Source organism: Cygnus olor, chromosome 1 (genome assembly GCF_009769625.2).
Source record: "Cygnus olor isolate bCygOlo1 chromosome 1, bCygOlo1.pri.v2, whole genome shotgun sequence".
NCBI lineage: Eukaryota > Metazoa > Chordata > Aves > Anseriformes > Anatidae > Cygnus > Cygnus olor.
The window spans coordinates 10,509,446-10,531,979 of NC_049169.1; the positions used below are offsets into that span (position 1 = coordinate 10,509,446).

At 37.0% G+C, this 22,534-nt stretch overlaps 1 protein-coding gene across 10 annotated transcripts in view; it reads left to right on the top strand.

The window, feature by feature from the left end:
- The window catches only part of CACNA2D1 (calcium voltage-gated channel auxiliary subunit alpha2delta 1), a 405,950-nt gene that overhangs the window by 70,639 nt on the left and 312,777 nt on the right, over positions 1 to 22,534 (top strand). For all 10 annotated transcript variants that reach the window (XR_005817136.1, XM_040548370.1, XM_040548379.1 and 7 more), the window contains exon 3: positions 6,202 to 6,318. Coding sequence is in view for 9 of the 10 variants with exons in the window: in XM_040548370.1 (XP_040404304.1) it covers positions 6,202 to 6,318 (117 nt within the window). In the remaining variant the exon portion in view is untranslated. The remainder of the gene's footprint in view (positions 1 to 6,201; positions 6,319 to 22,534) is intronic.

The following is a 22,534-nucleotide window of genomic DNA, read 5'->3' on the forward strand; positions in this document are numbered from 1 at the left end:
TTCTGCAATGGATCACTTGTGATTCAAAGAAAAGAAACATCTTGTCGGAAAAAAAAAAAAAATCTCTGACGTATTAGAAATACAAATTGTAACTTTGAAAATAGGATATGATAGTGAGAAGACAGAATTTGTTCCCTTCGGGTAGATTACACAGTTGTCTGTGACTGTTCAAAATTTGAGTTAAAGGAAAATACCCACAGCAATAAAAAGTTAGCAGTAATAATCACTTAAGTGGATTGGAGTGATTTTGTCTTCTTTCCTGCTTCCAAGATCTCTTCATGTATTTAGATGTCTCTCAAACAGTCACCCCTTCTTTGCTTTTCTCACATACATGAGATCATGACATGTAACTTCATAGCTCTCATGAAGCCAAAATTGAATAATTTGTTGATTTTTTTTCTGATAAATCAGTATAATTTTGTCAGAATATTTGTTTTCAAAACTTTACCTGAAATTTCAGTATGAAATGTACTTTTTTTTTTTTTTTTTTTTTTTTTTAAATTTCAAGCAAGATGATTCCTTTCTCTCCAGGAATAATTTTTTGGGTCAATCTATATCATTTTGTTTCAGAGGGGGAGAGGGGAAATGGAGAGCAACGAATGAACTCAACAACAATTCTGGACTGAGTTAAAGTAGATTTATAGAGTAGAAAAACTTTTTAAGTTATCCCGTTAGCTACATTTTTATTTGATACTCTGATATGGTTCATTAAGCAAGGATTTTGCTTCATTCAAGAACAGTAAGTCAACTCTATTGTCTAGATAAGAGGCAGGCAAATACTCTGAGAATAAAAACTCTGGACATGCCTGTTTCTTTCAGTAGCTGTAAATGTGACTTGGGATGCTTGCTTAGCCTTAGGTTTAGAAATTTCAGAGCTACATAAATCTCAAACTAAGTGTTAGCAAAGAGCAGACATTGCTCATCAGTTCTTACTGGTTTCAGCAGAGAATTATCCAATGCACAGAACCAGCTTTGGTGTTCAGTGGTGCCCAAAGCAGCACTCCCTGGTTGGGAGTACAGAACTTAACTTGAACCTGTCAGCTGGGCTGGACCCCAGCAGTGACCTCCAGACACCGGGGTGTTTCTGCATCTAGCCCCCCCAGCACTGAAGTCTCTGAACGTTCTTTTAGTTTGAGGACAGCTCTGTACCTAAGCTATTTCTTTGCTTTTGTGACATACTCTGCAGCAGCTAATAAGTAAAGTGCTCTGGAGTTGCTGGTGCATGAGTTGTGGTTTGGAGTGGTGCTGGCTCTGAAAGTGGTGTCAGATTAGCTCTTTCTCAGCCACAGGTAGTAAATCTGGGATGGCCTCATAAAGAAATGTGCAAATATCTGTGACAAGTGTTCCCCAGTTCTCCTAGTTCCAGGCGGATAATGCTGAGGTAATGTTTCCTTTGTATAGCTTCCACCTGAATCAGGGAGGGAGGGGAGATTTTAGTTCTGCACTGTTGTAAGGGAGCTGGATGCTGGTAACAGTCTATCAGCAGCTTCAGACCTGAGAAGCAATGAACCAGGTCCAGGATTCAACCAGGGCCTCCAGTTAGTAGCAAAAGGAGATGGGGCTAGGGACAGGCTGGAGACAAGGCTACAACGTGGGTCCAAAGTTAATCGAAGAGATAGGACTGGAAAAAAGCTATAACAAACATCTGAGAGGTCCATCTAGGAGACCAACTACCTATGGCATAGATCCAAGGTCCATTCAGGAGGTAGGGCTGGAAACAGTCATACCTACAGAGTAGCAGCCCAGGGCTAGGCTGAAATGGAGCCTGTGCACAGGGGTGCAGGCAGAGGATCCCTGTGAGGCAGGTCATGGTCATTAATTCCCATTAGTGCACTCAGGACCTTGACACAGGTCAGCAGAGATAAATGCTCACCCACAGGCACGTAACAGAAATAAAAACTGATGGGAGACCTATAAAAAGACCAGAAAGCAGGTTCATAAGTAGGCCCCCATCACAACAGAAGGCTAGAGACTTTTTGGTAGGACCTAGAAGGAACTGGCCAAGGGATGTCCTCTCCAAAAGTAGGGGGAGGGCAAGAACAGATTAATAGAAAACCTCTTAATTAATTTGTGCTCAATTCAAATTATATTCAAAAAGTTAACTGCTTTAGTATATAAACTTGTAAAACCTAGCTCCAGATTTCAAAAACACTCAAAGTATCTCAAAGTTTTTGTTGATTTGTGGTCTGAAGCACAGTAGTGTCTTTGAACAGTAGTTTTACCTTCATAATAATCTTCAGCTGGTCTAGACTGATTATAAATATTGATTGTTCACCAAGGTGTCACACCAGCCTATCTGGGCTATCTGATATTGGAAGTAGTATCAAAGTAGCACAAGCATAATAGATCTACCTTTGTACAGACAAGTAAGGTTGAGGTATTTTGTTTCTCTATTCCAAAGCACATTTTAAGATAGGAAAAGACATATTATTATTGGTTAACAGTTGAAATTCTGAGTTTCGACTTCTGAGGACCTCATCTCATATAACACCTTACGTCCATACAAGTACTTGGTGGTGGAACTGAGATTGGTGTGTACGCATCCCAGACCTGTGTTGGGACCTCAGCTAGGTTAGCACTGTGTGAAGAAATGGCTCCTTTTTTTTTGTAAATTGGGAAACGGACAGTTAATATAATAAATAAAAAAAGGGAATGGAATTCTGCTGTAGTTTAGAATGACTTAAATTATTATTCTTTGTTATTTGGGTAATCTTTGGAAATAATGCCAAGACTGCTGGCTATCCAAAACAGATAATTTATTACTCTCAGGAACTTGTATGAGAAGCTAGATTTTTCTAACTGTAATAGAGCATGAAGGCCATTTAAATAAAACTGCAGCCTTACAGCCCAGGCCAATGCCTGCCAGAATGTAGCAAGAGTCATGCAATGAATGTGCATCTTTCATTCTCTCAATTTGTACAGAAATTTTTGACTTTCCCTGGTGAGTCTGGTAGAAAGCAAGAAGAATATCTCTTTGTAGGGGATTTATAAATATGTCCTTGAAGACTGAGTGGAGAGGGGCATGTTCAGCTGAGGAACAGGCAGTTTTTTTCATCTTTACCACATTCAGCTGTTGTCCTCGTTCTTGTGTTGTTTCATATTCATATGATACCCCCCCATCATATTTCTTCTCTAAAACCTTGCAATTTGTTATACCAGAATAAATATTTAGCATTTAGAAAGCCATTTTAATACATTCTGTCCTAAATTCAAAAGTCCATGGCTATTGACTTCAGAGAAAAATTAAAGCATTTTTTGTGCTATGACCTTACGGATTTTACTTAGTCATGCAATGAGGCTTTATTCTCTGAAAAATGCTAGGGTTTTACTGACAATTTGGAGAGCTTTTAGCAGAACATTAGTGATTAAAGTACTAAAAATGATTTTAGATGTAAAAGCCAGCAGAAACTTACATTCACTTGGTCAAAGCAATTTCATAAATTGTATTCAAATTAGCTCTTCTTAACAAGCCATGGAGCCTGCCAAATTGCATTTTGAAAGGCGAATGAGCACACCTTTGCTGATAAGGCCCTTTATGGCTATTTGAGATGAGCTTTTGCTAATTGTGTTTGACTGTGAGGTGGGAGGCTTTGAGAATGAAAAGTTTGTTACAGAGAGCCAAATTCTGAGGTGTGTATCATTTCCCCATGTGTTGCTACACTGAACTGCTGCAGTGTTAGAACTGAGGTAGAGAAAAGGGGAGCAGGCAACAAATAAATTATGTACACCCCTCTTAAATAATTAGTGAATATTTCTTACGCTGTTCCTTGGTGGTTCTCATGGTTCAGGAAAATAAAGGAGTGTGTTAAGTCCTGAATTATTTCTGATGCCTTTTGTTTAAGATATTGTGGGATAAATCTTCCACCAGTGATACTAACAGGGGAGATATGTGCTACGAGCCCTGGAGTAGGGTAACATAGAGAGGAGGAGAAGAGTCAGCAACTCAACTCTATTGGAGATCTTGTGCAAGACTCAGTCTTTTTTTTTTTTTTTTTTTTTTTTTTTTTTTAGTGTGGATGGGTGTTGTAGAGTGGAGTGGGAGGGGAAGAGGTGTTGATTTTCATTTTTTTAAATTAAAGACATGCAGTCATTTCTGAAGCCAACTTTGTAGTTGGGCTTTCTCAGTGGCAGGACCCACAATGCAGGTTACGAAGGTTTTAAGTTGAAGTATGAACAGGACTGGTGTCATTTGTGGCTGTTATCTCTTTGTTAAATGGTTTGGACTTTTGAGCTATTTTTATAGCTGGTAAAAAGAAATTATTCTTTTTTATTATTATTATTATTAAGTGTGCTCCTACTAGACCACACTTCGATAGTCCACAGCTTTCAAGTCACCCAGGATGGGAGGTTTGGGAACAAATTCCCTATAGGAGTGGGGTGTGTGAAAAATTGGAATGTTTTCAGATGGGGGTTTACAGGGTCAAGTTTGCTGTAAAAATGGATTACACATAGGGATGAAAACGTATATTTTTCTTCCAGGTTCTTGAACCCTTACAAGTATGGCTTACTATAACTTTGCTCTGTACTCAAAGGTTAATTCCAGATTCAATTAACTCAGAATTCTGTGCAAATTTGATGTTTTTCAGGGAAAAATCTAAGAAATTCTGTAGTGATTGGTTGTAACATAAAATTTATTACTGTTTTTTGGGGGGGTAACTTTCAGCTATACTATTAAACTCTTTCATTATCAACAACAGCAAAAAGAGATTTTGTTGTGTTCCCGAGATAAAATTTCTGTGTGACAATTTTGAAAATCAAGCGCCTCAAAAACCTCCAAACTATAATCAGTGTTTGTTATAAACTATCTTTCTTTATAGTGCTTTTCTACTTTTGATGCACTGAATTTTTAAAACTGTTGCTACTATACCAAGAATTAGAGCATATTCCAGTTACTTAATTACTGATGGAAGGACAGCATTTCTGTAGGAAAATAAATAAATAAGTAAATAAATCAGTGTTCTGAAATTCAAAAGTGATGGAAACCTTTGACAACTTACGAGACATGCCTGATAAAAATTTGCAGATATAACTGTAGTTGTCAGAAATTTACTTGCAATAACACCCATCAGCTACAAGCATCAGAGGGAGACAGATTTGGTGAGTCTCTTTAAGGTCTCCATGGCTTTAACCTGAAAAACCTGGCAGGGCTGGTAGACACAGCCTGGTCTGCAGTTTCTCAGTTCTTGTGCTGGCTTGCAGCCAGCACATTAGTGCTGGACCTGTTCCTGTGTGTGCCTGGAATTACTTCCCGGGAGACAGCACAGCCCCATCAGGCAGCCTTTCGGAGAGGCAGAGTACTTGAGTAAACTCAGGCCATCTGTTGGTTGCATAAATTAGTTCTCCCCATTTGCCCATCTAGCCATAAGGTATCCACTTTTTGTTTTCTTTTGCCAAATAATATATTTTTCTTTCTTTGTACAGTTCTATCCAGGACAGACATAGGCAAATGATTTTTTTCTGTTTTTTCTTCTTTACTTCTCGTGGTTGTACGCTGCTCATTGTAGCGGCTTTGTTTAACAAATCAATTATCTCATTTATATGTGCTCTGCTTTGTAAACAACAATGGTTCCTCACCAAAAATGACCTTTATTCATGACAGAGAAGAAACATCCCTTGCCCCCTTCCTCTTTTTTACGCCTTCCCTTTTATTTTTTTAACATTTCCCTTTTTTTGTTTGTTTTGCCTTTTTTCTCTTATTTATTTTTCCTTCCTCTTCCTCTTTTCTTTCCTCATGAATACTTATACTATAATCTGAATAAATAGATAAGGGACTAAATCGATTGCACTAGCATAATTTAAATTATTTACTTCAAAAGCATGTTTGTTGTTCAGTATTCAAGGAAAAATTAAATTCAGCAATAATTATTTGGTTTCAGCTTCAGTCATTTTAAAAGATCTCTCTTACTTTTTTCTTAGCCCTCTATGAGAACCTGATTCCTTGAGAATTTAGAAGTTGAATATTCAGTCACTAGAATCAGTCAGTTTTGAAGATTTACTAAATGATTTTTAGTGGTACCTTTTACCTATCAAAAAAAAAGTGAAGTATTTCTTTCACAAAGCACATTGGGATAATCCTAACAACAATCTTCCTGCAGATCTCCAGAAAGAACAGAGGATTTACTGATGTTTGTTCTGTCAAGTCACTGCTTATTTTGAATGTCAGTTGCCATCTTAATTTATTTCCATTTTTTCCTCTTGCAGATATATTTGAAATACAGAGATTTGTATACTGTAGAAGCCAACAACCCTCGTCAGCTAGTGGAAATTGCAGCCAGAGACATTGAAAAACTACTGAGTAACAGGTCCAAGGCCTTGGTGGTGAGTACTAATTGGTTAGGTTTTCTATTTAGTATTTTTAAAAATGTGTATGTACTATTGAAGCATGATTTTATTGTTATTTTTGCTGCCTATACACTTACAGGTAGTGTCAGCCTGATGTGTACAGAACATGACATGTAGAAAGACAGCTCACAACTTCATGGTAGAAAATGAACTCATTAGTTAGTTGGCATAGGGCAGATGCTTATAATATTGATGGATAGATTAGGAAACATGGCCAAGTAACAAATCAAATTATAAATAGATCAGAAAATAGCCCTCTAAGTGATGCACATGAATGTTTATGACTTGAAGATCACTGTACTCTACAGTCATGATCTTGGGGAAACAGGAATTGAAGATTTTTCTTAAAAAGTGATTTAAAAATAATGATGTGTTTGAAGTTATGATGTTAATTTTGGTATTATTGCTAAATAAATCTGTTGATATTTGTTTTCTTCATCTTTTCAGTTCCTCAGTCTTTCTTTATGGTAACAACTAATTCTTCTCTTTCAACAGATGTAGCCATGTGTGAATCACATTTATTTCTAGACCTATTCTATTTCTGACTTGATAATTTAATCTGTATTTCAATCATGTTTTGTATCAGCAAAGTTAATCCTGAGCTACTAGTGTGAAGATTGTGCCGCATGATGATCTCACGATTCTTTATGGCTTAAATAAACAGCAGCTATTTTTTGAAAATGTTTTTTTGTCAGCAGTCCCTTTCTGTTCTGTCTTATGAAAGGCCAAACCTGGATAATTGCTTTTTATGACTCCTACTTGCAAAAATATGAATCCTATAATGTAGTTTGCCTTTCAGACGATAGTGACCAAATACGCACAAGGGGCACCTGGATGAATTCATAAACATACCTTTTATAGAGTAGAGCTATTAGAAATAGGCTTAAAGGACAGAACAGCAGGTTGGGATTCCCTGAGCAATTGCATATCCGCTTTGACTTGCAGATGAGCTTGGATGTGTCATTTGAAGTGTAAGTAAGAAGAAAGAAGGATTAATTCACCAAACTTTAGACACCTACTGTGTAGACTGTGTAGACGTTAAAACTCTGCTGGTTGTCCTAAAGCCCCTTTTTGTTCAGTGGATCAAAGCAGGTGCTTCTCAGTCAGGACTGACCTGAAATGTTCTAAGACTATAAAATGGGATGAGCTACAGCCAAGAGTATGGACTTCTCTCTTCTTTATCAGAGGTGCCTAGATGTATATATCTATGCTGTTGGCGTGTAAAGCTGGGGGAAATGAGTTCCACTCCAGCAGTCCTTCTATCAGCACAGGTTGACTTAGCTGAAGAATCAATCTGCATGCTATGCTGAGGACTAACTTTCATGTAGGAGATGAGGAAACTAGGGAAGTCATTTGCTTAGTCAGTTGTCCGTACATAGGTATCACAGGAGGTATGTATTTTCCTGCTTCTTCTGCTTAGCAGGAGTTCACTCTTCCAGTTTCCATAGCTTCCCTACCATGTAATGTAAATCAGTGTTTTCTGGGAAAAAAATCTCTGTGCTTCAGTCAAATGCGTGGAAAATAGTTTGTTTGCTTTCCTTTTGTAACTTAGTGGGCATGTGTTTATGTAGCTTTCTGTGGACTTTGTATTATTACTGCAAAATATTATGAGTCATTTATAGACCTTTGTGAATACACCATTTTTTCCATCAATTTCCCATGAACTCATGTAAGTCTGATATGTGTAAGTTATCACAGCCAAATTTTATTATTTTCCCTAGACTCAAGATTCTTGTAGAGATTTTTGCATATGTATGGTGTTTTTATCATAAAACCTTAAGAAAATGAAATAAGTGTCTCATGCTTAATTTAGAAAAGATTCCAGAACAGTTTTTCTGTGAACATGGAGGAAGAAGGGTGTCCCATCTCATTTTAGGTGAGCCCTTGATCACTCTTTCAGAAGGGTAATATGATTCGGTTCCCTGAAGTAAAAGATTAAATTAGTGAAAAAATATTCTTTCAGTGCAGCCTCTCTCTCAAAAAAAAATATTTTTCAGAAATTCTCAGATAATTTTAAATGTTCAAGTCAATAAGGCAAATAAAGTCCCCCAAATGTATTAGTGGCTTAAGACCTATGACTTTAAAACCAGTTTTATTAGTTTGGAGGATGTGACTCGTGATGTCTTTAGTGCTTGAGGTTGGCATTACTGACAGTGCTGCAGTGAATGTACAATACTTATTATTTTTAGTTGCATGCTATCATTTTAGGATGTACACAGTGGTTCTCTGCATACCAGCAAGATTTCTGCATGACCTCTGTATCAATCTCACTACTTCATGCAGAGTTTAATTCACCCTTCAAACAGATGGCAATAATTTAGTTCCCCCCTGCTTCCCACAACTGAATTTGATTTTCCATCCTTTAAATACTAATCAATGCTGCTTCTTTTTAGTGTTGGAACACCTCTAAAGTTTTCTATGTGACTTTTTTTTTAATTGCCTGGGAATCTCAAGAATTTACAAACATTAACTACATGATTACAACACAAATGTAAAATCTTTTTTTTTCTCGTGGTAAACTGATTGAAATGACCTTTTGAAACTTTCTTCTACTCTTGTTCAAGAAGGACTGAGTTGACTTATGTATATAAATATCTGAGGGAAGGGTGTCAAGAGAATGGAGCCAGTCTCTTTTCAGTTGTGCCCAGCAACAGGACAAGAAGCAACGGGCACAAACTGAAGCACAGGAGGTTCCAGCTCAATATGAGGGGGCACTTCTTTACTGTGAGGGTGACAGAGCACTGGGACAGGTTGCCCAGAGAGGTTGTGCAGTCTCCTTCTCTGGAGATATTCAAAACCCACCTAGATGCCATCCTGTGCAATGTGCTCTTGGTGATATTCTTGGCAAGGGGGTTGGACTAGATGATCTTCAGAGGTCCCTTCCAACCTCGGCCATTCTGGGAATCTGTGATTTTGCGATTCTGACTTGCAGAGGTTGTCAGATTCTTAATGTTTGTCTTGTGAAAAATTTCTGTGAATTTTGTGCACTTTTTTCTTGTCCTAATTTTTATATATCTATGGTAATCTATTGTGCTTTCTTAGTCACTCCTATTTTGTTTAACTTAAGTATGTACATACATTTTAAAAATTTGTCAAAAACATTTTTTTTTTCAGAAGATGTTTCTGGGTATGATCAGTCAATAAACGGTTCCTGAGAAAATGTACTTTTCCTTTTGGATCAAATGCCAGACACAGCCAAAGCCATACATTCAAAAATGAATATTACCTCTCAAATTAGTAAACCCAAGTCAATGGTGATTAAGCTTTTAATGTGATTTTCATTGTTTGTTTTATCTTCTAAGTTCTGATTCAGACATCTTTCTCAACTATTACCAAGGTTAGCTGTTCTGGGAAGTTCTCTTGTTGGTTCTTTAAAAATATGTGTTTCTTATGTACCCAGGGGTTTAGTCTGATTTAAAAATAACAAAAATAGGGGGGGGGGGGGGAAGACCTAAAAAACATTACCTAAGGGGACAAATACCCTTTTATTAACTTAAGCCCTAGTCAGATCTCTTTGCTGACTCATATTTTACATCATTATTAATTCTAGATCACTTCATGTTGTTTTCCCTGATACCATCACCTCAAGAGCTCCTAATGGCTCAGATATTTGTACTGTCTTTTCTATTTGCAGTTATCCTGGATTTATATCAGAGCTTTCAGTGACTCCTGTTTTTAAATGTTCCTATTTTTAGGAAGGTTTTTTTATACATGAAACACTTGCTTGTTATCTCCTGAATCTGAGCTGATACTTTCTACTAAGATAATTTCTTCACCTTCCATATGTTTGCTTCTTCTTTTTTTTTTCATGGACTACCTTTACGCTTGCATTTTGTAAACTTTATGTAGTGAAGCTGAATTATTTATCTGAAGTTTAAGTCATTTTATATCTACGGGGTCATAGTTTCTCTGAAATTAGAAGTGGAGTTGAATCCAACTGTTACTAATGACCGCACAGAGGGTTTTACTGTTAGGGCTTATGTGACTCAAAGTGTTAATTAAGACCTGAATCATGAAAATAATTTGATGGAAGAGGATTATACATCCTCCAGTAATGCCATGAGGAAGGTGCCAGCGAAGGTTATCAATATGTTCATTGTTCAAACACTAGCATCCTACAGAGATGGCTATGATATTTCCTAGGCATGCTACACAGACAATCTCTGGGCAAGGTTATAAGTATTAGTGATGACTTTTCTAATACTATGTTGGCATCCCTTGAGCTGCAAGAGCACGTTTAAATGAAAAATAACACTTGTATACTAAATTATATTTGTGTTTTCATGCACCTTTATGCTAGAAAACTAATTAGGAAAGATAAAATTACTTATTTTTGTGCATTACACAGTAAAAGCTCGAGTAATTTGGAAAAGCATTGTGATTTCATTTCTGGTTTATGTATGAAATGATTTTAAGGAAAACTTGGAAAAAGGTGACTTGTTCCACCCTAAGGAAAGAAATTCCATTGTTGTTTTTCAATGTGTATGAATTCATGCTAATATGAAAAAATGTTTGTGAGCAGCTTTAAAGGTGGTTGAAATAGGTGTATAGCTTGGCAAGGGGAAAAGGGAAAGCCCTGATCTGAACTCAGAGGGATTTGCTAGGTGGCTTTTGCCAGAAAATGTGAACCATAGCAGAAAAAGCAAAGATGAAAAGAACACGGAGACTTTTCTAGGAAATTGCAATGGAGAAGGAGGGTCGTATCAGCTGTAAGGAGGGAGACAAGCACCAGCCTCATGGTTAAGGATGGCAAAGAATGTCATGTGACAGAGCCTGCTGTTTAAGCAGTGAACGTCTCGTTTTTTGCTTTACTGTTGATTACTATTGCATACTTGCCTGTCCTAACTCTTACCAAGCATACACCACTTCAGTATTATGGGATTTCCATACTTATATGATATTATGTGCAAGTTCATATTCTGTCTCTATGTATCCTGCTAAAAGGTGGTATATAGGCTAGCTGTGCTACCAACGTAGCGTTTGCATGTTTGTGATGGTGGAGGCTTTGTTGAAAATGTATCCTGCAGTAACTAAGGGCAAAATTCACAAAGGTTGTTGTATGCTTTTCAGGTACTCCCCATTCATCAGTGCAATAGCTGTCTGGAGATACATAGATCATGCTAGTAGATCAAAAGCTTTCAGTTCTGCTGGAAACAAAAATAATATAAATAAAAACTTTTCTATATACAAGAAAGTGAAGATACTTGCATTTGGAAAATACTATTTTATGAGTATCACTAGAAATACTGAAAAGTACATGACTTTGTAATATATTTATAAAATACGGATAGAGGAGTTACGAATATTTTCCCACAGACTGTGTAAATTTTTAAAACTTTTTAAACTCATAAATATGTGAGGTGATCTCATGATATATTTCTTTATTAATCATGTAAAACACTGTAGTAAGCTTAAGCTTTGCAAAGATCCCGATTTTTGTTGTCACACTTTAAAAATTGTGAATAGTGTTTTTTAGAAAAGCATATTGTAAAAAATCAGTGGTTTGCAAAAGTCTTTTGGGATTTTGTTTTTCAGCTATCCAACATGTTGTGAGGGAAATGAAGTTTGACTTACCTTGAAGTAGTTTCTGATCCAGTGCTGCACACTAAACCCAAGGTGCAGCCTCATTCTTCTGCAGTGTGGAGTCATAAGTTGTGCAGCCCTCAGCCTTCATCTGTCCACCTGAGCAGCCCATTATTCATTAGGTACCAGGGAACATCTCTAATGTTCCATCTCAGGAAAATCTGAAGTTTTACCTTCTTGCACTTTTTTTTTTTTTTTTTTTGAGCTGAAGAGAGTTTAGATCTTTTAGGTAACAGAAAATTAAAGTTGAGAGAAAATGATGACTAAAGAACACCTACTAACAGTCTTTTCAAGCACAGCCTGCAGAAAATGTTGGAAACAACATCAAAATATCCTATTTCCTTCTTCAGTAAAGTCCTTTTCCACATTCTCAACTTATTTACATGTTAGTTCCTTGTTTGTATAATATTTTGAGATTAATTGTACTTGTTCTCCTATCCAAATTCAGATGTATGCATATTACCCTGTAAATGTCCTTTCCAACAATGAAGTCTCTCGTTCTGGAAAGCCTTGCATCAGTGTCAATACTTTGTTGTCAACACTATAATGCATACCGAGTGCATTATTTAGTAAACTTTTGTTCCATTACTGCCCATATTGAAAGGAAACAGCATAACTATTTGTATAAAACAAAGACTCAAGTTCCACTAAAATACCTTTCACCAGAGAATGAGAGACATTCGTATTTTCACTGTCTAATTCTTGCCTAATATTTCTTTGTGTTGCTTTGTGTTGGGTTATTTGCTTTTACTTGTTTTCTTGGGGCTGTAGAATTACATGCAATTTTGCACATTATTGTCCAGATTTCTTCAGACATCTCAACTAGAGACATCATATCTTCATTCTAGCCTTTATGCCTTGGGTTCTTCTGAAAACTGAGGAAAGTGAGTTTCCATGGAAACTGAGGCACAGATTGTGTGCTAGGAGGCAGGTTGCCTGTATGTGACGTTGGGAAATGTCCAAGGTGCACCATTGTGGCTGGGAATGAGGAGCTCAGAGTGTTTATCTGCTAGTTTAGATACAGTTTCAACACAGCTGTGCACGTCTGTCCAGATCCCCTCATATTTTCCTGCTCATATAGAATAAGGCTTCAGTATCTCATAATGCAACTGGAAAACTTAAATAAAGATGTTATAATGTATTTCAAGATTACTGGGCAGAGATGCCCTCCATTTAAATAAGATTGGGAATTTTTCTGTAGTCTGAAAGATCTATACGACTGAAATAAATTTTGTAGGTGTGCTTGATGATATTTTAGGGGAGAAGGGTTCCAAAGCTCTAACCAGAGTTTTGTTTTGGATCCCTAAAACACACCTAGAATCCTAGATAGCGTTCCGAGACACCTACTTTCTTGTCTGTGAATGATAAATTGCTTATACTAACAAGATCTCTTTCTATTCTTTTAAAATACATGATAGATAAATTTTGATTGACTGCTCATGTTTAGTGGAACCTGCACTGGGCAGTATCTCTTGCTTAGTGCTCTGTTGTAGCTCAACCACTGGACTCCTGAGCTGCTGCAGAAATGTCAAAGAAGCCTGAATTCTCACACCTAACACCTAAAGATTAACCACTCCATGAAGGCTTGGGGCAGGTTTGTGAGATAAAAATATCTGTGTAAACATGTGGATACACATGTGAATCCGGACACACTTGTACAGGTGTGTTGAAGTTGCATCTGAATGATATTCCAGTACAGATACTGTACACGTATATATGTACGCACACAACTATCTTTTAATCTAAAGGATAAATAAACAAGACATCTGACCAGGGCGGAGGATCTGCAGCTTGGTTCTCTTCTTCTTTCCTATTTAAGCACTCTGATTCCAAGGCTCGGACACAGACACAGATTTCTAGGTTGGAAGAGACCTCAAGATCATCGAGTCCAACCTCCGACCTAACACTAAGTACTCCACTAAACCATATCACTAAGATATATCTTATCATATCGCTCAAGTCCTCCAATCCATAACATAAGCTGTGCACAAATCACTTTCTGAAACAATTTAATGCTAACAACTGCCCTCTGCTGTCATTATCATCCCCCTCAAAATGTTAATTTATTCTTGCTCTCAGACTGTGAGGACCAGAGTATTTGTACTATAACCTGAAAATTATGTTATTTTCAAGAGGTGTAATTTGGATATTCCTAAAGTATCTGCAATCCTGACTTCCCTCAATATTTTGCAAAAGATGACATGGTAAACACTGTGATTTTGTCATTAGGAGACACTGATGAATTAGGTCTTGAGTTGATGGAGGCACTTGGTATTTCCTTTTTCTTCTTTCACACACCAATGCAATATCTCATAGAATCAACAGAGAAAGGGAGAGGCCCCAGTTTTACTGGTGTGCTGTGATGGCTTCAGAGTGTTCATCACAGCATAATCTTTCCCTTCTCCTTTCCTAGCTGATTTTAAGGACTTAAAACTTGTTGAAAACTGATTTCAAAACTAATTTCAGTAAATATGTTAAAAAACAACACTTACATTTTGACTTTTTTTTTTTAAATTATTTTTCAAGTGTTTCTACCATTTTGACTCACTTGCCAGTTACAGGCACTGCTGGACCATTGTATTGGAAAGGGCTCAAGCTGGAGAGATTCAGAGAAGGAAAATAGCTTGTATTGTGGTTTGTCTCATAGCAAGTAAAACTTTCCAACACTTTATTTGTATTTTTCTGATACATGAGAAGCTGGTCATTGTGCAGAACAGTCAATGTTTTGTGTGCTGGGTTGGTTACCAAAATAATTTCAGGTCTGACTTAGTAGGAAGAGAAAATGTACGTGGATAGAAAAGGGCAAACTAACAAAAGTAAATCAGTGGTTAAACAGATGAACAGAGTTTTGTCTATACTTGGTTTTGGGCAGTGCATGCATATACCTATACAAAGGTTTTCTGGTGGTTTTCACTGTAATATTGGAATTGTTAGGTTATAGCAGTTTCTTCTGTTTAATCTTTCACAATATTTTATTCCTTTATTTTGGCTTTCTGTCTTACCCTGGGAGTGACTCTTGAGCTATACAGAAGGTATTTAATGAAAATATTCAGTGTGTTAGCAGCATTACAAAAGGAATGATTTAAGTTCTGATGAAATCCTACAGGAGTTAAACTGATGTGTTGGTAAAATACAAAAAAATATGAAGGGTTGTCTGTTTAAGCACTGTAAGATCACACATGCTATGTTTTTACATGATAGTATGTCATGGTTCTTTAAGTTTTTCCATTATGTATTTATTTGGTAGAATTTCACAGAGTTAGGACTCCAGCTCTATTTATGTGTTTACTTTTTGTATCTCCATCAATTCTGTATATTCTGACTAATTCACCAAGATGGGAAATGTCTAAATTTTATTTCTGGATACTTCATGCGAGTGTTCAGACTAGACATTGTCATCTGCTTTTTGCAGTGTTAGATTTACATTTCAGTCCATGACTAGAGCTGGCCCAAATAATAGAAATAGCTACTTCAATTGCAGCAGAAACTTTGCAGGTGAGTTCAAGATCAGTGCTGCAATTCTTTTAAAACTGGCTTCACTGGCATGTTTTCACACTAGGAAAAAGGCTTTTTTATACTATAATACTGAGTTAGTTAGCCTGTATGAACTTAAACTTTGCTTAAATCTCCAGATGTTAATATAGTCTGTTTTGATAGTCAGTTGTAGTTGCTGAAGAAGAAAAAAAAAAAAAAAAAAAAAAAAAACACAAGCAAACAAACAAAAAATGTGGTTTGGAATGACAGCTAGTGATATGCGACACTTATGAAGTCAAACATTTGTCAACTTGTCCACTTGTCAGATATTTGAATTGGTTTTTACTTGTCTTGCCTGGAGTCTTGTTTTATTAACTGAAATACAGGTTCTATAGATGCAGCAATATGCCTCAGAGGATAAATTCACATAACTCACGTACCTTGCAAGGCATCATAAAAGTCTGGAAAAATAAATCAAGAGAGCTTGCAATGAAAGTTCATACAGATATCGCCTGTTCCAGTGTTTTTACTTTCCATGGCTTAGTTGATCTGGCTCCTCCAGATCTTGTATTCTTCTTGACATGTAAAGAGGGGGTCATTCCTCCCACTTCCTATATTCTCATAGATAGCCATGAGTCATCATTTTGATTTTTGTAGACCTGAACTGTAGACAATGCTGAAATAGCATCTAGTATGCTAGCTTAGAGAGACACCTGCTGAATCTCTGTCCTGCTAGCAGTGTATTGCATTTAGAGTTTCTAAGTGACGGAGATGATAAAAGCTAAAAAGAGCTTGCAGCTAATTGTATTATTGGATGATCAGTTTCACAGTTTAACTTTTCCTTTTCCCTACACAACAGATTGTCTCTGATACCATAGCTTCTTTGTTGCTTTCCCATTCGGTATGTAGAGAAATCAGGAGCGAAGATTGTTGTAGCACTTCTTTTCTATTCAGACAGTTTTGTTTATTCATTGGAGCAAATTCCCTTGCAAAATAACTGTCCATGGCTAATTTTCCAGAGATTCTGTTGTTGCTGTTGTTTAAACTCTCTGTTGGGGATTCTTTGTGTGTGTGTTACAAGCGTGTTTCTTAGTCTCGGTTTGTGGATACTCAATTTTAATTTGTGAAAGATGTTCTGCAGGTGAATAGCCTCATCACAGTGAGTGTTAGCTTAAGCTGGGGGGGTTGATGTAGCAGCTGTGAAAGGTGAAATTTTGTCCAAAGAGTTCTTTTGGTTTCCTTTCGTTATGATGGTATTTTTTCAGATTCAGAAGCTCAGATTTAAAACAAAACGATGCAACACAAACCCTCTGTTGTTTCTCTATTTGGATTTCTCCCAGCTTTTGTCTCCAGGGCTTTGCTACACTGCTTAGCTGAGGCTTACCCTCAGGCAGTTTCTTCTCCTGCAGATATATTTGTTTTCCTTGTTGTATGTGCTTCTGCCTGATGGGCAAAGAGAACTTTCCTTGTTTATTTTTTGACCTAAGGACTTTTATTCAGATCATCTCTCCAAAAAGCAAGAAATATATTGACAAATTTACCAGTGTAAGACCGTTTTCCAGCCTGGCTAGTTGGAAATGTTAAAAAAGAATGGTTTTCCATGATAAAACACATTTTTCAAAATCGCAATATATCATGCTAGTAATTTATTTTGCTCAAATTGATCTGGTTTGTAAGGCTGTCTGACTAAAAAGACTGAACATGAATGTAAGTGTTCTTGGACATTTTGTTGGCTGCTGTACTCTGATGCTATTTGGCCAGCCTTCTCAATGTTCCTAATTTTTCTCCCAGTCATTGAGTTTGCTTTTTCAGTCAGAACCAAAAATGAATTTTACTATTTTAAAATCCTCTGTGAAATGAAAGCTCCACTTATTTTCTGGAAGCTCTATTAAACATGACTGAGAAGAGCCAAATATAAGTGGTGACTCTAGTGGTCCAGATTTGCACACAAAAGTTACACATAAACTGTACGGTAGTTGTGTGCTGTACCGGCCTCTGAGCCTCAACTCTGCCTTTATGAGGTCTTTATTTCCAGGCCTTGAATAATTCTGGGGCTCTTCTCTGCATTTGCTCTTGTAATTCACTATCTTTTCTTTGAGAACGTTGATACCTGGCTGTATGCACAATTCCAATATTTATCTCAATGTACTTTTTGTACACTTCTTATTTTTCCTCATATTAGAGGTTCAACCTAGACTGATTTGCTACATCATCACAGTAACTCATATTTAATTATTCACTCACTTTATCTTGTAAATGCTTCCCAGGGTAACTGTGTTCAAAGAATCAGTCCTTCTTTTTTGAGTATGCTGTGAAATCTGTATATTCTTCAATCTATTTCTAATAATGCATTAAACATTGTAAGAATGCATCATGTTTGAGCTCATTTCAATCTGGAGTACTTTGTGTGACAGTTGTACAATAAATGAGAAGGAGGGTTTCTACAAAGTCTTCATGTTGTAGTGTAGCTGACATGTAGTGTTTCCACAGGTTTCTTTAACCAATAGATGGCTTCTAGGAAATGTTTCTTTGCATATTACCAACCAATTAAAGGCCAATGTAACAGACTGCTTGCCAAAATGTCATACCTTTGTTGTAGTGGACAGAATGCATTAGTAATAGAAATAACATTAATAATAATAATAATAATAATAATAATAAATCAAATGACAAGATGAATGTAGTTTGGAGTTTTTTTATTTATTTATTCTTTAAAAAAAATAAATCTATATATGACATCTCTTACAAATTGCACCATTTTCTTGGTGGAAGGAATTTTAGAATTTTAATAAATTCTCAAAACATTTGTGTGTAACTCAGTTTTATTTGCATTTCAAAAGGCAGAATTAAAACACAAATGAAAGTAAAAGCTAGATTATTTAAAATGGAACCCTCCCTAATGGTTGTGTGCAAAATCATCAAGGACTTTGGGCCTCCAGGCACAGCATTTCATTATTCTGTTCTCATGACAATGTTAAGTCTGCTAATCAGTGTGTGATGTTGGAAGTAAAAGACCTTTTGGGCAAGACAGAGATTTTATCAGGGAATGACAGAAGTTTCTGGCATGCCCTCTGTTTTCTGTGTTTTCACGTTTTTCTTTCTTATTGCTCCTGTTCTTTCCTTCCTTGCTAGTAGGTAGTGGAAGGGACAAACCACAGATATATCAGGGCTTTCTTCTGCATCGAATGGGGTTGGTGATATGTGGTGCTGTTTAAGTGTATGAGAGACCACCTTGTGTTGTTAATGACGTTATATTCATTAAAGTGTAGCCATACTGGTCTCCTGCTGTTTAAAGCTGCAAGTTACATTTATTGCCAGTTTGAAGGCACGCAAAAAAAATTTCCCCTGCTAGCAAAATACTAAGACTTCAGTTTTCTATTGGGAGTGACAACTGAAGTCAGTGGTTAGCTTATGGGTAAGAGCATATGAAATGTTCTTCTCGGTCAAGGTTGCTTATGTAGCCTGTCTTCTGTCCTGCCATTGACTGGGGGAAACATTGTGTAGGGAGAGCACACAAGCCTGGTGTGGTTCGTGGTCCATTATGCGTGTAATCCCCCAGTATTCACAACCTTTGGATTAAAAGTTTTAAAGAACACATCTCTGCCTGTTCCCTTCAGTATCTGTTAGTGAATTTATCCATAAATTTACCTAGTCCCTAATCTGCCTGTATTATCTGCCTCCACAGCGCCCGTAGCTCGCTAGCTACAGACCAGACCTCACTATTTGTTGGGTAAAAAAGTGTTTTCTCCTCTCTGCTCTAAATTGATCTCTGGTCTCAGTGAGTGCTGCCTGGTCCAGTATTGCTAGATTTGTTGTTATATAACAATTTTGGCATTTGGTATACAATGTCAGCCATATCTGCTGTCGGCCTTTGTGCCTACCAAAAGGAGTCCTAGCTCTTCTAGTCTCTCCTTGATAGGCTATCTTACAGAGAATGCATAACTGTTCTATAGCAGTTACTTCCATCCCATTAATCATTTTTTTAGAGGTGTTTGGAACAGGAGAGAGTTAGGTACAGTGCAGGAGGAGCTTCTACCTTGTCTTAGCTGGCTGCATCATGCTCCAGGTCATCTTCTAGAATATGACCAGTAAGGGGCTATTCATCTTCCAGCACTTTGTTTCCCTTGTTTCTCTTCTGACTTCAGACATAGTTCTTTGGCAGGCAAGATCATGGCAAAAGGCTCAGATGCTGCAACTGTGTGCATAATTTTAGGTTTTCAAGCAAGCATTTCTCAACAAGAAAATTCAATAAACTAAAATCACAATAAAATCACTAACAGTCAGACAAATGAAATAGTTAAGATCTAAATAAATATTATCAAAAATAAAAGTTTTTATTACACCATAGAATCATTTAGGTTGGAAAATACCTCTAAGATCATCTAGTCCAACCTTAATATATATATATTTAACTTTGGAAGAAAAAGAGTTAAAGCTTTTTTATTATTATTATTATTATTTTTTCCCTTTCCTAATGAGAAATTAAGATACTTTGCTAGAGTGAAACTATCTGTTTTCTCCAGATGTTTTTACATTTTTTTTCTTGGTCAAATTAGATTTCTTGGCCAAATAAAATTAAATGCAATAAATTGTCACTATGGAGCCCGAGTAGGATTAAATTTAAAAATATCTGATTTGACTAATGCAATATGTGCATGCGTCAGAGTAGCTTTCAACTTCAGCAGAACTCTTGCTGCAGTGAGGACCTATTAAATTGCAGAAGAAGCATCAGATTCTGATTTTAAGCCCATTGTAGAGCCTTGCTCTTTGCACAAGTAAAAGATAGAGTTTCAGACATTTGGGTTGGTTGCTGGTCATGTAATTTCATAATCTAACATTCAACAATGAGCAGTTGAATAATCTTTCCTTTCAAACAGTCATATTTTTTTCCTTTTCAGTTCAGTATTTTGTTTTCTGAGCCAACATGACTGTTGGGCAATGAAGCTGGTGAAGGATCTAGAGAACAAGTCTTATGAGGATCGGCTGAGGGAGCTGGTGTTGTTTACCCCGGAGAAAAGGAGGCCCAGGGGAGACCTTATTGTACTTTACAGTTACCTTAAAAGAGGTTGTAGCAAGATGTGGATCAGGCTCTTCTCCCAAGCACCAAGTGATGAGAGGAAATGGCCTCGAGTTATGCCAGGAGAGGTCTAGGCTGTATATTGAGAAAAATTTCTTCACCGAAAGGGTTGTGAGGCATTTGAATTGGCTGCCCAGGGAAGTGGTTGAGTCACCATCCCTGGAGGTATTGAAGAAATGTGTAATGTACAACTTCATAGCATGGTTTAGTGGTGGACGTGTCAGGATGAGGTTAAATGTTGGAATAGATGATCTTAGAGGTCTTTTCCAATCTGAATGATTCTATGACTATACAGCTTATTCTATACTAGCAGTATCCTTAAATGCACTGTAGGACTGGATAAAATATGGGTTCCACAGAGAAACAGATTGTTTCTGGGAATATTTCCTTTTTTCTCCAGCATTTTGGTAGCATGTTTTGTACCAGTATTTCAGGAGTGCAGCTAATTGGGAGCCTTGGGAAAGAATGCAGGTAGATTTGGGGCTTTTCCAAGTAATTTGTAAAGGAGTCAGATCATAAGGGCCTCAATCGTTGGAAACATCTTGCTGCAGAGCTAGTTAAGAATACTATATTTCTGACTTCATGGAAGTATGATACAGACTCAGGTAGCATGTTCACCTGGCATCTTTGATAGTTTTTTTTCTCCTTTATCAGTCTAAGGTGTCCACCTGCTACCTTCATCTCACCTTTTGGGCTTTGTAGTGGAATTTCTATGTTAACACATTCCTTAAGGGCAGCTCCTGTAAACTTTCTTTGCAACATTGACCTTTGCTGCACTTGTTAGTACAAAAGGCAAAATTCCCCAGGAACCCAGCAATTTCCTCGCACTATAAGTCTTTGTGGAAAAGCTTGGAAAGCAGGATGTGCTGAAGGAAAGCAGCATAACAAACTGTTTTGTGCTATTTCCTGAATGTCTAAATAGCACTTCCTAACTGTAAGTGATCCAGTTGTGAATTTGCCGATAAACAAATGTAAATGTCCCCTCTAAACAGCAGAAGCTGTAAAAATCCTGTAAAAATCAGTAGCAGCTGAGGTAATTCACCATTTTTTTTTAAGTTAATCCACTTGATAAATTATAAGATTCCCTTTGATTGGGAAACTTCAAGAAACAATAATTTTGTGATGTGTCAATATGATGAAGTTATAGTTTCTTCAAAGTCCAAAGTCTGTCCAGAAACATTTTTCACTCTGGTGCATCTGCTTAGAGATTACAAATTGATACTTTTCAGCTGGATGCCTAAAGGGCCCAGGTTTACTGTATATATGTATATACTGATTTATGAGCTCACTTGGGGGTGAAAGTGCTCCCCAGTGGTCTCTCTGCAAACATATTTACATGTCCATTCCTAGTGTTCAGAGAGAGGGACACTGACTGCATTTGCTGCAGAGACTGACAAGTCTCCAACGTGTGCCTATGTTGAACACATCTGACCGGGTGGAATCAGAAACAAGGAGTCACCTGGTGTGAGACAAGCACAGCCGGAGGGCAGGTATCTACATGCAGGGGTCATGACTTACACTGGTGTATCTGAAATCCTCTGTCTGGAGCATTGCTATTTGGGTCAATGTTGCAAGATGACACCTTGATTTCCTTGGAATCAGAGACTGAAATCTTCTGCTTAAAATATCTAAACATCTCTATAGCTATCAAATCTTTCTTTCTTTCTTTCTTTCTTTTTTTTTTTAATTTCTTTTTTACAAGTTATTCTTTTTTAATATGATTGGAAGAAGATTCTGTATTTCAAATGTCAGTCCAGGAAATTAGGGATCTGAGATCAAATTTATCTTCAATCTAAGATGTTTTACATCTGTGAACCAAAAGTGTTCTGATCACTTAATTACAAGCTAGGCTTGGAAATACATTATTCTTCCTTGGTTATTCCCCTATCCAATCAGTGCTGAGCCACTGTGTGAGAAATGGAGAACTATGGAACCAGGAGAAAGGATAATACAGGAGGGCATGGATCTTAGTTTCCATAGCACTCAGATAGATGAGAGTAAATATTTTTCCCATTGGTCTTTGTATAAATTTAAAATCAACATCATCTTTTTTGCTCT